Source organism: Lepus europaeus, chromosome 10 (assembly GCF_033115175.1).
Source record: "Lepus europaeus isolate LE1 chromosome 10, mLepTim1.pri, whole genome shotgun sequence".
In the NCBI taxonomy this organism is placed as follows: domain Eukaryota; kingdom Metazoa; phylum Chordata; class Mammalia; order Lagomorpha; family Leporidae; genus Lepus; species Lepus europaeus.
Genome location: NC_084836.1, coordinates 24,049,003 through 24,063,601, shown reverse-complemented (window position 1 = coordinate 24,063,601; position 14,599 = coordinate 24,049,003). Strand labels below are relative to the sequence as shown.

At 38.4% G+C, this 14,599-nt stretch overlaps 1 protein-coding gene across 1 annotated transcript in view; it reads left to right on the top strand.

The window, feature by feature from the left end:
- The window catches only part of NEDD1 (NEDD1 gamma-tubulin ring complex targeting factor), a 50,372-nt gene that overhangs the window by 21,056 nt on the left and 14,717 nt on the right, over positions 1 to 14,599 (top strand). Inside the window, exons 6-9 of the mRNA XM_062203085.1 lie at positions 7,970 to 8,199; positions 9,549 to 9,750; positions 10,121 to 10,316; positions 13,509 to 13,637. Coding sequence (XP_062059069.1) covers positions 7,970 to 8,199; positions 9,549 to 9,750; positions 10,121 to 10,316; positions 13,509 to 13,637 — 757 coding nt within the window. The remainder of the gene's footprint in view (positions 1 to 7,969; positions 8,200 to 9,548; positions 9,751 to 10,120; positions 10,317 to 13,508; positions 13,638 to 14,599) is intronic.

Below are 14,599 nucleotides of genomic sequence, written 5' to 3'. Positions count from 1 at the left end.
CAGTGCTGTGGCGCAGTGAGTTAATGCCCTGGCCGGAAGCGCCGGCATCCCATAGGGGTGCCGGTTCTAGTGCTGGCTGCTCTTCTTCCCATCCAGTTCTCTGCTATGGCCTGGGATAGCAGTAGAGGATGGCCCAAGTCCTTGGGCCCCTGCACCCGTGTGGGAGACCCAGAGGAAGCTCTGGCTCCTGGCTTCAGATTGGTGCAGCTCCGGCCATTGCCATCATCTGGGGGAGTGTCTCTACCTCTCTCTGTAATTCTGTCTTTTGAGTAAATAAAAATAAATCTTAAAAAAATTTTGTAAAAAAAGTATTTATTTGGAAGTCAGAATTATACAGAAGGAAAGAGAGGCAGAGAGAGAGAGAGAGAGAGAGGTCTTCCATCAGCTGGTTCACTCCCTGATGGCCACAACAGCTGGAGCTGTGCCGATCTGAAGCCAGGAGTCAGGAGCTTCTTCTGGGTCTCCCACGTGGGTTCAGGGGCTCAAGGACTTGGGCCATCTTCTGCTGCTTTCCCAGGCCATAGCAGAGAGCTGGATTGGAAGTGGAGCATCTGGGACTCAAACCGGCACCCATATGGGTTGCCAGCACTGTAGGTGGTGGCTTTACCTGCTACACCACAGAACCAGCCCCCACAACCATAATTTTTTAAAAAAAAGATTTATTTATTTGAAAGGCAAAGTTGAGAGAGAGGCTTTTCTTTCCTCTAGTTCACTCCTCAAATGACCCCAATAGCCAGGACTAGACTAGTACGAAGCCTGGAGCTAAGAGCTGCTTCCAGGTCTCCCAGGTAGATGGATAGGTCCAGCACTTGAGCCATCTTCCACTGCTTTCCCAGGCAAATTAGCAGGGAGCTGGATCGGAAGTGGAGAAGCTGAGACTAGAACCAGTGCCCATATGGGATCCCCAGCGCTGCCGGCTTAATCTGCTATGTCGTAATACTGGCCCCTAAACTGTCATTTTTAATGATATTGTATATTTAATTGTTCAGTTTCATAGTTTATCAACTTTCCTCTATTATTTTAGGTATTTTTAAAATTTTTTTAATCACAACGAGCATCACGTGTTAATATTTCCATTAAGTATCCATCTTCTGCTTTGACATTTTCTTTGTAGGGGTAAGTTCTTTCAATGTAATTCAGTTACAGGCTCACATTTTATTTCCTTCAGGAGCTTAAGTGTGTTACACTGTTACCTTTCAGTCTCAAATGTCTGATGATAATGATTTTTTTCCTTAAAAGTCATTTGTTCTTTTCCCTAGGTGTTCAAAGAATTTTTTTTCTTTAAATATATCTTAGTTTTTGTCATTCTTCATTGCCATTTTTGGATACATGGTGTCTTCTTTTAATATGTAGTTTTAAATTTTTTGTTTTAGGAACGTTTTCTTGAATTATTGCCTTTATTTGTTCTTTTCTCCATCTTTCGTTTTTTGTTGTTGCTGTTGTCAGGTTGTCATAGTTTATTTTCAGTGGTTTACCACTTTCTCAAGTCCTCTTAAACTTTTTCCTCATTTCTTACTGGTTTTCTAAAATCACTTAGTTTTTTTAGCTGTGTTTAAGGTACTGTCTGTTGAGTTTATTCATTTTTTCTTTAAAAATTTATTTATTTATTTGAAAGGCAGAGTTACAGAAAGGCAGAGACAGAGAGAGTCTACCGTTTGCTGGTTTACCCCCAAAATGGCTGCAACGGCTAGAGCTGAGCTGACACAAAGCCAGGAGCTTCTTCCAGGTCTCCCATGTAGGTGCAGGGACCCAAGGACTTGGGCCACCCTCCACTGCCTTCCCAGGCCACAGCAGAGAGCTGGATCAGAAGTAGAGCAACCGGGACTCAAACCAGCACCCATAGGTGATGCTGGCACTGCAGGCAGTGGCTTTACCCGCTACACCACAGCACTGACCTCGAGTTTATTCATTCTTGTATTCCTTCCAATTTAGCCTTCATTTTTGAAGAAACATTCAAAATTCATATTTTTTCCCAAAATTTTATTCTTGAGTGTTCTAATTTATGCTGCTTTTGCCTTGTATCATTTCATTGTTCTTTTGGTCGTTTGTTGAAAAAAGTGTTTCTCCTTGTTTTCCTAGTAACTTTTGTGAAATTTATCTGTGAAATTAGCTGCCCTGAACTTCCAAATAGAGATGAGATTCAGGGTGTCTATTCTACTTTCTTGGAACTCCCTCTTGATTTTAGGTAATTTTGTCAAAAACATGGTGACTCACTTTCTGAGGTCTCTTGGCTTTTTCTTTCTCCATCTGTCTGTGAAGGTGTTTCCTTGAGCTCTGTTGCCTCCATTTTTTCTGGGTTGCTGCCATTCCAAGTGATATCTCCTCAGTGTGGCCCCAATCTTGGAGGGAGGCACTTTGGCTACTCAGGTGTGGAAGTTCCCTGGAGCTAAACTGCTCTTGTCCCTCAGACCTTTCTGCAGAGCTTACAAACTTGATAATGCATTGGGTATTCCTGGTTTCAGCTGATGCTGTGAAATTGGCCATCAGGCTTTTCTATGAATATCCTGTGGCTATTCAGGGCTTCTCCTGTTCTTAGATCTGTTTCAGACTCCTTGGAATTTCCCTCTGCCTCCTGTGCAGATGGTGGTACCATAAAGAACTTGTTCATTATTTGACCTACCAGCCTGTATTTTGGATTTCATGTCAGGGCCTGACCATCTAAAAACTTGTAAATGTTGTTCATGGGATTTTAGATTTCTTACTGTCTGTCTATAAACTTTCCCGTGTGTGTGTGTATGTGTGTGTGTGTGTGTGTCTGTCTGTCTGTCTGTCTCGTGGAGGGGGTGGGTAGGAGTTTGCCAAGACCAGGCTTGGGATTCACTAGGAATACCCACAAGTTTCAACATAGTCCTACATACAGCCATCTTTTATTACAGGGAAAAGACACAAAAGAAAATCAGCAAAGAGGAGGGCACATGGGTACAGGCCAGAGAAAGCCCTGTGTGAGCTTCCACTTGCAGTAGCATGTACAAAATGTTTACCAGGGAAGCTCACCAGACTCATGCCAGTGTTTTTATTGGGGAATATTTACCTTGTCACCCTTTCTACCCAGCTAATGTTGGGTAGACAAACCCACAGAAGGAAAACAGGTGTTCAGACATAACTATATCTTAGACAAACAGTATAGGCACAGGGAGCCACTTCCATCATATCAGTAGTTGAAACCCACCCTGCCTCCCCTCGCAACCAAAGTCTCAGATGTTGGCCAAGGACAAGTTTTGAAAGCAGGATTTTATAAGGGAATCTTAGACCTGCTTGTCTGCACATAATACACAAACACAAATGGGGGAATTCAAGAGGATTCACAAGTTTTGGCATCATTGTAACACTTAGAGTTCTGCAATTAAAAGGATTTTTAACAGAGAAATACAGATTTCTACCTTTGAAGATATTACTGCTACAATCTGTGAAGGATGGATTGTTAAGCTATTGAGAATGGATGTAAGATAACTGTGGCAGCTCAGGTGACAGATGATTAGTGCTGAAATAGGACACTGGGAATCTAGAGAGAATGCAGTCATAGGGATACTATATGATACATTTAGGTGTAGATATGTGTATATGTTTATATGTACAAATACATATAGCTTTGTACACATATGCTAGACACTATAAAGATGTGAGAAAGTAGCATTGATGGGTATTTGTATCTGTACAAAGGGAACACTTTTCTAAACATAAAGACAAAAAATCATAAGTCTTCGGGAGAAGTTTCATAAATTTAAATGCATAGACATTTAAGAACTGTGACAGAGAAATAATTGAAAGGAAATGGAGAAAGTATTTGTATTTACAACCAATGAGAGCATTAGTGTGCTGATTAGATTAAAAACAGCTGTGAATCAGTATTAAAAATCTTAAAAGCCTAATAGAAAATAGGCAAAGTAGATTAATGAGGCAATCACAAAGGAGGAACGGAATGTGATCATATAGTAATTTTTGGGTCAAGAACCTTTAAATCATGAACAACAAAATAGAAATTCTTTCACAAATTAAATATTAGTTAGGATACATGGAAATTAAAACTAACATACATGCCTAATGTTATATTATTCAAAACAATAGACTCATGCATTCGTGTATTGTTCAGCTTTTAAAGTCATATAGAAATATTAATGACATGGCTGTTTACATTAATAAAGTGTGATCCTAGGTTTTCTGTTAATATTCTACTGAATCCACATATAATATACACAGACAAAAATAATATATAAAGGATAACCCCTCAAGGTGCTAACTAGTTTTTTTTTTTTCTAGGTATTGAGGTTATGAATAATTTTTCTTTCCTTTCTTGTGATTAAAAAAAATTCCAAATATCAGTAGCAGGGGTCAGCATCTATGACCTATGGGCTAGCCACTTATTTTTTTAAGTAAACATGAACTTTCATGTTCATTTATTTATCTCTTTAACTTCTTTTGCAGTACAACAGCACAAAATGTTTACTCTCTGGCCCTTTGAGATTCAGTTTGTCAACTCCCATCTGTAATGAGTGGTAGATTTTTTGTTTTGTTTCTTATATTGAAAAGCTGTCCCTTTCCTCCACAAACATATTCTTACATAGTGATTGTGGATTGTAAGAAAAATAAAAGCATTGCTACTTATGCTGCTAGATTTTTTTCCCCCTGTAAGCTTTTTAAATGCCTCCCACCCCCCTTAGAAATAGTGTAGTCTGGAACAAGATAGGGGTTTGATAAGTTAATGCTGTTGATAGCAAAATCAGTTGCTATTTATCATAAGCATAATTTAGAAGATCACTGCTTTGTTTACCCAGGATCATTAGCTACTATCTTAATGATATTCTGAAGAGATGATGGTATCATAGGCATGGAAAGTTCAGGAATTAAATTCTGTCAGTGTTATCAGAGAGATAAAGTGATGCATCTGAAGAAGTTGATGTAGTTACCTAAGAATCTTAAAAAAAATTATGTGAAAAAGATGCTTGCATTGTGGGTACATAAGCAATGATGAACACAAATGTTAGGAGCCTATGAGAATAGTGGTGATAGTGGCTATGTACCCGTCTCAATGCAGAAATGCTATTTCATTCTCAACATAATTGGACAAACAAAAATGTTTTCTGTTTTGTAAATGAGAACACCAATGTCTAGAGAGTTTAAGTAATAAGTCATTCAGAGTTTGTGCCATCTGAGAGGAAGGAATGTTAGCCTTTGTTTCTTAGTGGTTTACCAGATAGGTCCCAAGAACTCAAAGCAATATGTGAAAATTATGTTTTGGCTTAATCAAGAAAGAAATGCATTTTTTTTTGACAGGCAGAGTTAGACAGAGAGAAAGGTCTTCCTTCAGTTGGTTCATCCCCCAAATGGCCGCTACGGCTGGCACGCTGCGCCAATCCGAAGCCAGGAGCCAGGTGCTTCTTCCTGGTCTCCCAGGCGGGTGCAGGGCCCAAGTACCTGGGCCATCCTCCACTGCCTTCCCGGGAGCTGGACTGGAAGAGGAACAACCGGGACGGAACCAGCACCCCAACCGGGACTAGAACCTGGAGTGCTGGCGCCGCAGGCGGAGGATTAGCCTAGTGAGCCACGGCACTGGCCAAGAAATGCATTTTTAACATTTTATTATATCAAAAAGTAAGCTCCTGTTCCCTGCTACAGCAGATTGTGGTGATGTAAGGATATTTTAGGCAAATTTCTGCTATGGCTAAGGGGTTGAACTGCATGAACTTTTTTTTTTTTTAAGATTTATTTATTGGCCAGCACCACGGCTCACTTGGCTAATCCTCTGTCTGCGGCACCGGCACCCTGGGTTCTAGTCCCAGTTAGGGCGCCGTTTCTGTCCCGGTTGCTCCTCTTCCAGTCCAGCTCTCTGCTGTGGCCCGGGAAGGCAGTAGAGGATGGCCCAGGTCCTTGGGCATTGCACCTGCATGGGAGACCAGGAGGAAGCACCTGGCTCCTGGCTTCGGATTGGCTCAGCGTGCTAGCCATAGCATCCATTTGGGGGGTGAATCAACTGAAGGAAGACCTTTCTCTCTGTCTGTCTCTCTCTCTCTCTCACTGTCTAACTCTGCCTGTCCAAAAAAAAAAAGAGATTTATTTATTTATTTGAAAGGCAGAGTTGCAGAGGCAGTGAGAAAGAAAGAGAGAGAGAGAGAGAGGTCTTCCATCCACTGGCTCACTCCCCCAAATGGCTGCAATGGCTGTAGCTGAGTTGATCCAAAGCCAAGAGCCTGGAGCTTCTTCCTGGTCTTCCACGTGGGTTTCTGGGGCCCATGGACTAGGGCTATCTTTTACTGCTTTCCCAGGCCATAGCAGAGAGCTGGATCAGAAGTGGAACAGCAAAGTTCGGCGCCGTGGCTCACTTGGCTAATCCTCCAGCTGCTGCTCTTCCAGTCCAGCTCTCTGCTGTGGCCCGGGAAGGCAGTGGAGGATGGCCCAAGTGCTTTGGCCCTGCACCCGCATGGGAGACCAGGAGGAAGCACCTGGCTCCTGGCTTCAGATCGGCGCAGTGTGCCGGCTGTAGCGGCCATTTGAGGGGTGCACCAACGGAAGGAAGACCTTTCTCTCTCTCTTACTGTCTATAACTCTACCTGTCAAATAAATAAATAAATGGAGCAGCTGGGACTTGTACCAGCACCTGTATGGGATGCCGGCACTGCAGGTCACAGCTTTACCTTATAGGCCACAATGCTGGCCCCACTGTATGAACTTTGAGAATCTACTGGTTCTACTATTTTGTACTCTTAGTTTCCTTGTTATTTTTAATCCACTCCTGCATTTCATCCAAATTTACATCATGTGAAAGACCTTAAGTATATGAACTCTTCAAAGCACCACAGGAATCTTTTAAAAATTTGTTTTACCTTATATATTTATATATATTGTATATATATTTTGATTAGTATAACTTTATAAACAGAATTCACTATTGTTACATGTCTTTTATATTGTTTATGTTTTAAATATAGATTCGGGGAACACTTTGCTTTTTTAAAAATAAGATATTTTAAAAAATGAAAACTATAAACATGAACGTGTTATCTTTGTACTTTAGCCCTGTGAAAGTGAGGAGCCCAACTGAATGGATAAACATAGTAATTATCTTACCTTAAGTGTCTGGAAACACTTTTTTTTCTTAGAATTTATTTTATGTTATTCCTAAACATTTTTTGTTATTGGGGGCTAATATGTATTTTGAAACATCTTAGAAGAAAGCAGAGTAGGAGTTTCCAGGTGGGAAAATGAGCTTAAATGTAAAGTACTTAATTCTCAGCACAGTTGAAAGCAGTATTTTAGTAAAAGAAGGTGAAATTCAGCCAATTTTAATCCAAGGCCTGTTTACTGAGGTTAGGTGCTTTGTTTATTCCGCCCCAGAAGAAACTAGAAAGGAGAATGTCTCCACCTCCTCCAGGGCTGAGTGTGAAAGGCCAGCATTGCCCTGAGGCAGGTGCTTTTGAGCGAGTGGATATGTCCATCCCAGTCTGGAGTGTTGTCAGTTCCTTGGTGCTTCAGTTAATTTTTTTATTATGCTTTAAGTGTTTAATTGCTAGTACATCAGATGCTTATGTTCAAGCAAGTATATATATACATATATATATATGTACACACACATGTCTAAACTATGTGTATATGTAAAAAATAAATATGAAAGATGCTTATTCTCAGTGTCACCTTTTATGTGTTAGCGATTTGACTGTGAGTAGGCCTTTTATTTATGGTGGGTGTTCCAACCTTGATAAATTAAAGTATATAATCTCAGTATACGACATTTTTCTCCCTCAGGAGGCGGGAATTGAGATGAATATACCAAGGATAATAAAGTCATAATGAATTTTCAGTTCATAGATACTGGAATGTTTTAGGGTCATAGCCAACTAAATGATATTGCAGTTGTCATGGTTCAAACCTGTCGCTCTATAAACCCCATGTGAACAGTGTCTTTGGCTTTATGTAGTTTACATAAAATGTCTTTATGAATGCTTACAATTACCTGAGATTTATTTTATTTTTATAGTCTATTCGTCACCTGAAGTATTCCTTGTTTAAGAAATCACTACTGGGTAGTGTGTCGGATAATGGAGTAGTAACTCTCTGGGATGTGAATAGTCAGAATTCATACCATAACTTTGACAGTACACATAAAGCTCCAGCTTCAGGCATCTGTTTTTCTCCTGTCAATGAATTGCTATTTGTGACCATAGGCTTGGATAAAAGAATCATTCTCTATGACACTTCAAGTAAGAAGTAAGTATAACATGCTAATTTCATAATTTAGTAACAATTAGTTGTTGTTACTGTATAGCATACATTTTTGACTTGGCTGATTAATGTTCAGGGGATCTAACATTTGTGCCCTTAATATAGCTAGTAAGGCCAATTTTTTTTTTCTTCCTCTGCAGATAAAAAACAGATGGGGTGTGGATATTATTAAGGGTACGTTTGGAACGTGAAGGTTGAGGGGTAGCATCTTTTGATTTCACATCTTTATTTTAGCATACATGTTATTCTTTTTCAAAACGCTGCTAAATTCATGTATTTCTAAAGCAATATGATTACTTCACTTTAATTTATTAGAGAAATATTTTTAAACTTGCCATTGGGGCTGGATAATTCTTTGTTGTGTGTGGACATTATAGGATATTTAGTAGCATCTTTGGCCTCTACCCACTAAATGCCAGAAGCATTGGTGAGTTGTGACAACTTAAACTGTCTCCAGACATTGCCAAATATCCCCTCTGGATAACAGAGAAACACTGATCTGGAGCTAGGAGTGCGTAATCTAAGCATTTGAGCTCTTTGTGCTACCATTTTGTAAGTATGCTTACTTAGCTTAAAAGGAAACAGCTGCAGAAGTGCTAACAGTTGTTTTTTGAGATACCTAACAATATCTACAGATCATTTAGAACATTAATTTCACTACTAAGGAAGGTTCCCCTGTCAGCTCCTGTTATAGAGTTTCTACTGTTATATATTTCACTCTCTTCATTTGTGAAATGATCTACTTATAGCCCTAGGAGTCTGTAAGCCATTCTCTCCTCCCAACACTCCAGCAGAGAGTTAAGCTCCATCCAATCCATATCCATATTTCTGTGTTAGTTACCAGAGGACCAAGGCACAAGTACGCAGTTGCTTTGAGCTTTTTGGTGAAGAGGTGCAAAACTAAGAACACAATGGCAGCTGCTTCCCTGTGAAAGGTCATATTCTCCTGAGGCCTGAGCAGGGTAATAAATGGACAGTAGACACTTGAAGCCAGAGGCTAGATCCCCTGTTTTTGGAGTAACACATGGGAATCTGTCCCATTCACTGCCAGAATAACAATTACCTAAATAGGTACTGTTTCTAGAAGATGTGGGATGTACCAATTAGAAGTGAATAGGAAAATAGGACAGATGTTTAGCAGTTTTATCTTTCATTTTATCCAAAATATCTTTAAGTCAAATTCTAAAATTCTGTTTAAACAAGTATTTGGGATGTATATCCTGTTGTCCTAATCTTGATAATGTTGGGTTTGATATTCAATTCTTTACAAGTCATGTGTATACATACCTGTATACACTAATGTATTTCCATGTATTTTGTCTTCCTTTCCAAAGGCTAGTGAAAACCATTGTGGCTGACACTCCTCTCACCGCCGTAGATTTCATGCCTGATGGAGCCACTTTGGCCATTGGAACTTCCCGTGGGAAAATATATCAGTATGATTTAAGGATGTTGAAATCACCAGTTAAAACCATCAGTGCTCACAAGACATCTGTCCAGTGTATAGCATTTCAGTACTCTACTGCTCTTAGTAAGGTGAGCTATTTTCTTTTCAGCATTTTTGAGTTTACTAAATAAACATAGCTCAGAATATGGCAATTACATGTTGTCAATTAAACACTATTTTTCTTCATAATCACTTTTATATAATAGCATTTTAGATAATGATAATCCAAAACCATTTGATAAACTTGGCTATAAAACTTTTTTTGTGCTTAATTCTCATATCTCTTTGTCTGCAAAAGTATTTTAAGAGAATTTTTTTGGTTTAGAAGAAACTCAGATCCACCAGCAAGCTAAAGATTTGTAAGAGAAAAGTATATTTTCAACAAGGAGCTTATAAAATATTAATGTGTAGTATGACACATTAGTAACTTGAGCTTTTAAATATTCCATTACATTTCAGTCAAGTTTAAATAAAGGCAGTTCAAATAAGCCCACGGCAGTGAACAAACGAGCTGTTAACGTGAGCAGTGCTAGCGGAGGAGTTCCGAATTCTGGAATTGCTAGAGAAGCACCCGCCACTTCCATTGCCACAGTCCTACCACAACCCATGACCACGGTTGTGGGGAAAGGGACAGTTGCTGTTCAGGAGAAAGCAGGTAAATGTTGCTTATATGTCGCATTGGGAGTTCTGTTTTCCTCCTCCAGTATATGTAATTAGCATTTTTTTCAAGCTCTCAGAACTTGGGAGTTAGGTAAAATTATTAGTAGATATCATTGAAAACATGAAAAGTTTAACTTTAGCTATAAATTTTTAAACTGTTATGAAAAGTTCTGTTTAGCTGAACTTCTGTTGTGAGAAATATGTTAAAAATGAAATGATAAATTATCCATCATTACTACCACTAACCAGGTGATTTTCCTTGTGTCTTCAGATAAATCACTACAGACTGTCTTTTTTGTTGCTGTCATTGTGATTTGACTCTCTAGCTTAAAAAATAAAAAAGCCTCTTATTTCGTATTTCAGAATGAAAAGTAAGATGATGAAATGAATATTTTTAACTGTTAAATAGTGCCTGACACATACTAAGCAATATATTTGTAGTTTATTTAAAAAATAAAGTGTTGGAATTTTTAAATGATTACTTCCAATAAATAATATGGGTGAAATAATTCTGAAAAAGGATTTATTTAGATTTTGTGACAGTGTAATATGATAGTAAGCTTCCCCGTACTTTCTACAAAAACATTATTTGTCCGCAATAAAGATCATATTCAATAAATTCCTGAAAACATTTTTATTTTTATTTTAAGAAGTTATTCTGTGCTGTCAGCTTTTTAAGAAATAGAAATGTCTACATGGTATTCCATTATTTTTCCAGAATATTGTCCTTAATTAAAATACAGGCATGTATGTATTTTTTAATTTTCAGGACAAAGAAGGGCAAAAATATTTTTGGTGTCTTAATTTGAGTTACTATTCCCAAATGCAGCAAAACTTTAATTTGTTGACCCTGACAGAGTAGAGCAGTTTTTAAAAACAATCACATTCACAGTAAATTTTCTGTGAATTTACATGCCACAATAGATCCTTATATGTAAGAACCCCTGAAGACAAACACCGTTGGTACCAAATAAAAGAAGAAATGCTTCTTGGTATGAAAAAGAGTAGTACCCACTAAGATGTTAAATTATGTTCTGAAAATTTCTATTTTAAGCAATTATTTTATAATTTTAAAATCTATTCATAATTGTCAAAAATTAAGCAAAATGAAGATTCTGTCATTTACTGTAAATTCTCTGGCGTCTCACCGTTATTCATTCAGTTTTTAATAAGGAAGCTCTTACTTACCAATAACAACACGACTTAGGACATGACAAACTTGGCTGTTTGGTCACTGATTAATGATAACTGTTGTTGTGTTCCCAAAATTTTCTGCCAAAATGAGTGTTTGTTCTCGCCGCACAGAGATTTTTGTCTATTAATTTTCTTTCAGAATAATTTCCAACTTACAGAAAAGCTTTGAGAGCAGTACAAAGAATTCTGTTCAGACTTTAGAAATTTTGCCACATTTGCTTCCGCATTCTGTTTTCTCTCAAAGATACACACATTCACATACACACTTTTATTTTTCCCTTTAAACCACTGAGAATAGACTGCCTCATGTCTCTCACTTCCTACCAGGATGGCTTCAGGCAGTTTTCTTGACCTTACTGAGTCTCATTTTTTTCCTTCTGTGCACTGGGATAATTAACTTCTGGGATTATTGTGAAGATCTGAGAATATGTATCACAAGTACCTGGCACCTGGGAGACGTGCTATAAACTATGGTGTCGTGCATATCATTTTTATTGTCATTAGGATCATAATCATCACTGTTACTGTTATTTTAAGCTTTATGTAGACTTGCTGTTGGTTCTCATATTTAGTAGGGGATAAAGAAGTAAAATCTGAGGCTTTCCCACTAATTTTATATGATAGTTGACTTCTATTTCTTAAAGGTCCAGAGGCTGGAATTATGCATTCAAATATGTTAACAACCTAGAAAAAAAAGTAGAGGAAATTTCCTTTTTATAACAGTTAAACACTTGGTATAAACATTTTTTTACAAGATTTATTTATTTATTTTGAAAGTGTTAGAGGGAGAGACAAAGAGATCTTTCATCTGCTGGTTTAATCCCTATGTAGCCACAATGGCCAGTGCTAGCTCAGGCTGAAGCCAGGAGACAGAAGCTTCACCTGAGTCTCCCAAGTGGGTGGCAGGGGTCCAAGCACTTGGCCATCTTCTGCTGCTTTCTCAGCCTGTTAGCGGGGAGCTGGATCAGAAATGGAGTAGCTGGGACTGAAACTGGCACCCACATGTGATGCCAGCATCATAAGTGGCAGCTTTACCCCCCCCCCCCCATGCCACAATGCCAGCCACAGCGTAACCACTCCTCAACAGTAGTGTTCTACGAATGATTTCATCATGCTTTAACTTTCTAGTAGGTGTTATTTTTTTATTTCATTAACAAGCACTGGACATTTTATTTATATATATTTTTCATCTAAGGCTTTTCAGTTTCCCATTGATATGTCAAGTAAAACACTTTTAGAAATATAATATGGGAACATGCTGCCAATTCAAATGCTAGACTTTCATCAAAGTTCTGGAATCTGGAACTTAGTCCTTCACCCAGAGAGGAGTAAGAAGCTGTGGAGCCTGCAGAATGCCCCTTACAAGCCGCTGCCCTGAAGCGATGTGTTGTATACTGCCTGAGAAAATAATTGGCCACAACCTCTGTAGTGTCTGTTCTGCTCTTCTTTATGAGTTTGATATTGTGGTTTCTTTTCTCCTGGTAATCTACAGAAGTTAGAGAAGTCATTTGAGATCAATAATGCTGAGGGCAATGTTATGCTCCTGCTGTTAGTGAAAGAAAAGACAGTAAAAGGGGGAAAAAAAGAGACCCATTCTCTGCAAATTCGAGAACTGGCATCAGTTGCATCCTGTTGTATGTTAGGCATCACAGAGATTGCCTTACAAACTTTCTTAATCATTTGTAATAATAAGAGTAATGGAAGTAAGTTGTGTTGAGTATACTTTAAGGGGACAGCAAAGGATATAAATGCTTTAGAAAAATTCCATGAAAATGCCTAAAAGATGCTGCTGCCCTGTGAACAGCTATTTGCTTCTGAAGGACCTTTTATTCCATGAAAATGCTGGTTAGCTAAGCTATTGCTATTTTCTACGCTTTCTTCCTGAGGTGCACAGTTATAACATTATTAACAATACATTAATTTTTGTACCCTAGCTCTCAATGATAAAATTTTAGATGTAATAACACTTATTTTTGTATTTAATTTTTATAAGGTTTGCCTCGAAGCATAAACACAGATATTTTACCTAAGGAAACAGAGAGTGGAAAGAATCAGGATTTCTCCAGTTTTGATGATACTGGGAAGAGTAGTCTGGGTGACATGTTCTCACCTATCAGAGATGGTAAGTCCGTTTGGATCAGAAAGAATCAAGTTCTCTCACAGGTAGCCATTAGATTTTTATTCATGCTAAAGACATGAGGAATAGTTTCAGTCTCACTCTGTTCATGGCAGTTTGCTGATTTTCTCACTTCCTGGGTGTTATGTTTTCCTTTACCCTGATAATTCAGATATTATAATTCTAAATATATGCTGGTAATTTTCACATATGAACTCTGAAATAGCTCTCAAGTTAGTATTTTGATTTCCACAAAGGTTTTATAAAAGAAGTTTTACATTCATAAACAGTCCTACTTGTATCTAATTCAAAGTAAATCTTCCTAAAATCTTAGATGTTTTTGTGTGCAAAAATATTCTAATTAATTTTGTTTATTAAAATATTTTTTAAAGGCAGAGTGTTAGAGCATGAGAGATCTTCCATCTGTTGGTTCACTCCCCAAATACCCCTAGCAGGGTTAAATGGCAGGGACCCAATCACTGGAACCATCCTCTGCCGCCACCCAGGATGTATTAGCATGAAACTTGATTGGAAACAGAGGAAGACTTGAACTGACACTCCAGTATGAGATGTGGACATTCTCAAGTTGTGGCTTAACCCATAGCACCACAATGCCCACTCCCTAATGTAAAAATTTTATTTGATTATTAGTATTCAATTGGTATTTGTTAAATGTTTGCATGGGAAATGTGGCTAGTTCATAGATTGCTTCATCTTTTACACTTATGTTTAAAAGTACCATATATATGTATGTGTGTGTGTGTGTGTGTATCAGAGTCTACTTCAAGAAGTTCATGAAAATATAGAATTAAGATGTTTATTTGGGGCCGGTGCCGTGGCTCACTTGGCTAATCCTCCACCTACAGCACTGGCACCCCAGGTTCTAGTCCCGGTTGGGGCGCCAGGTACTTGTCCCAGTTCCTCCTCTTCCAGTCCAGCTCTCTGCTGTGGCCCGGGAGGGCAGCGGA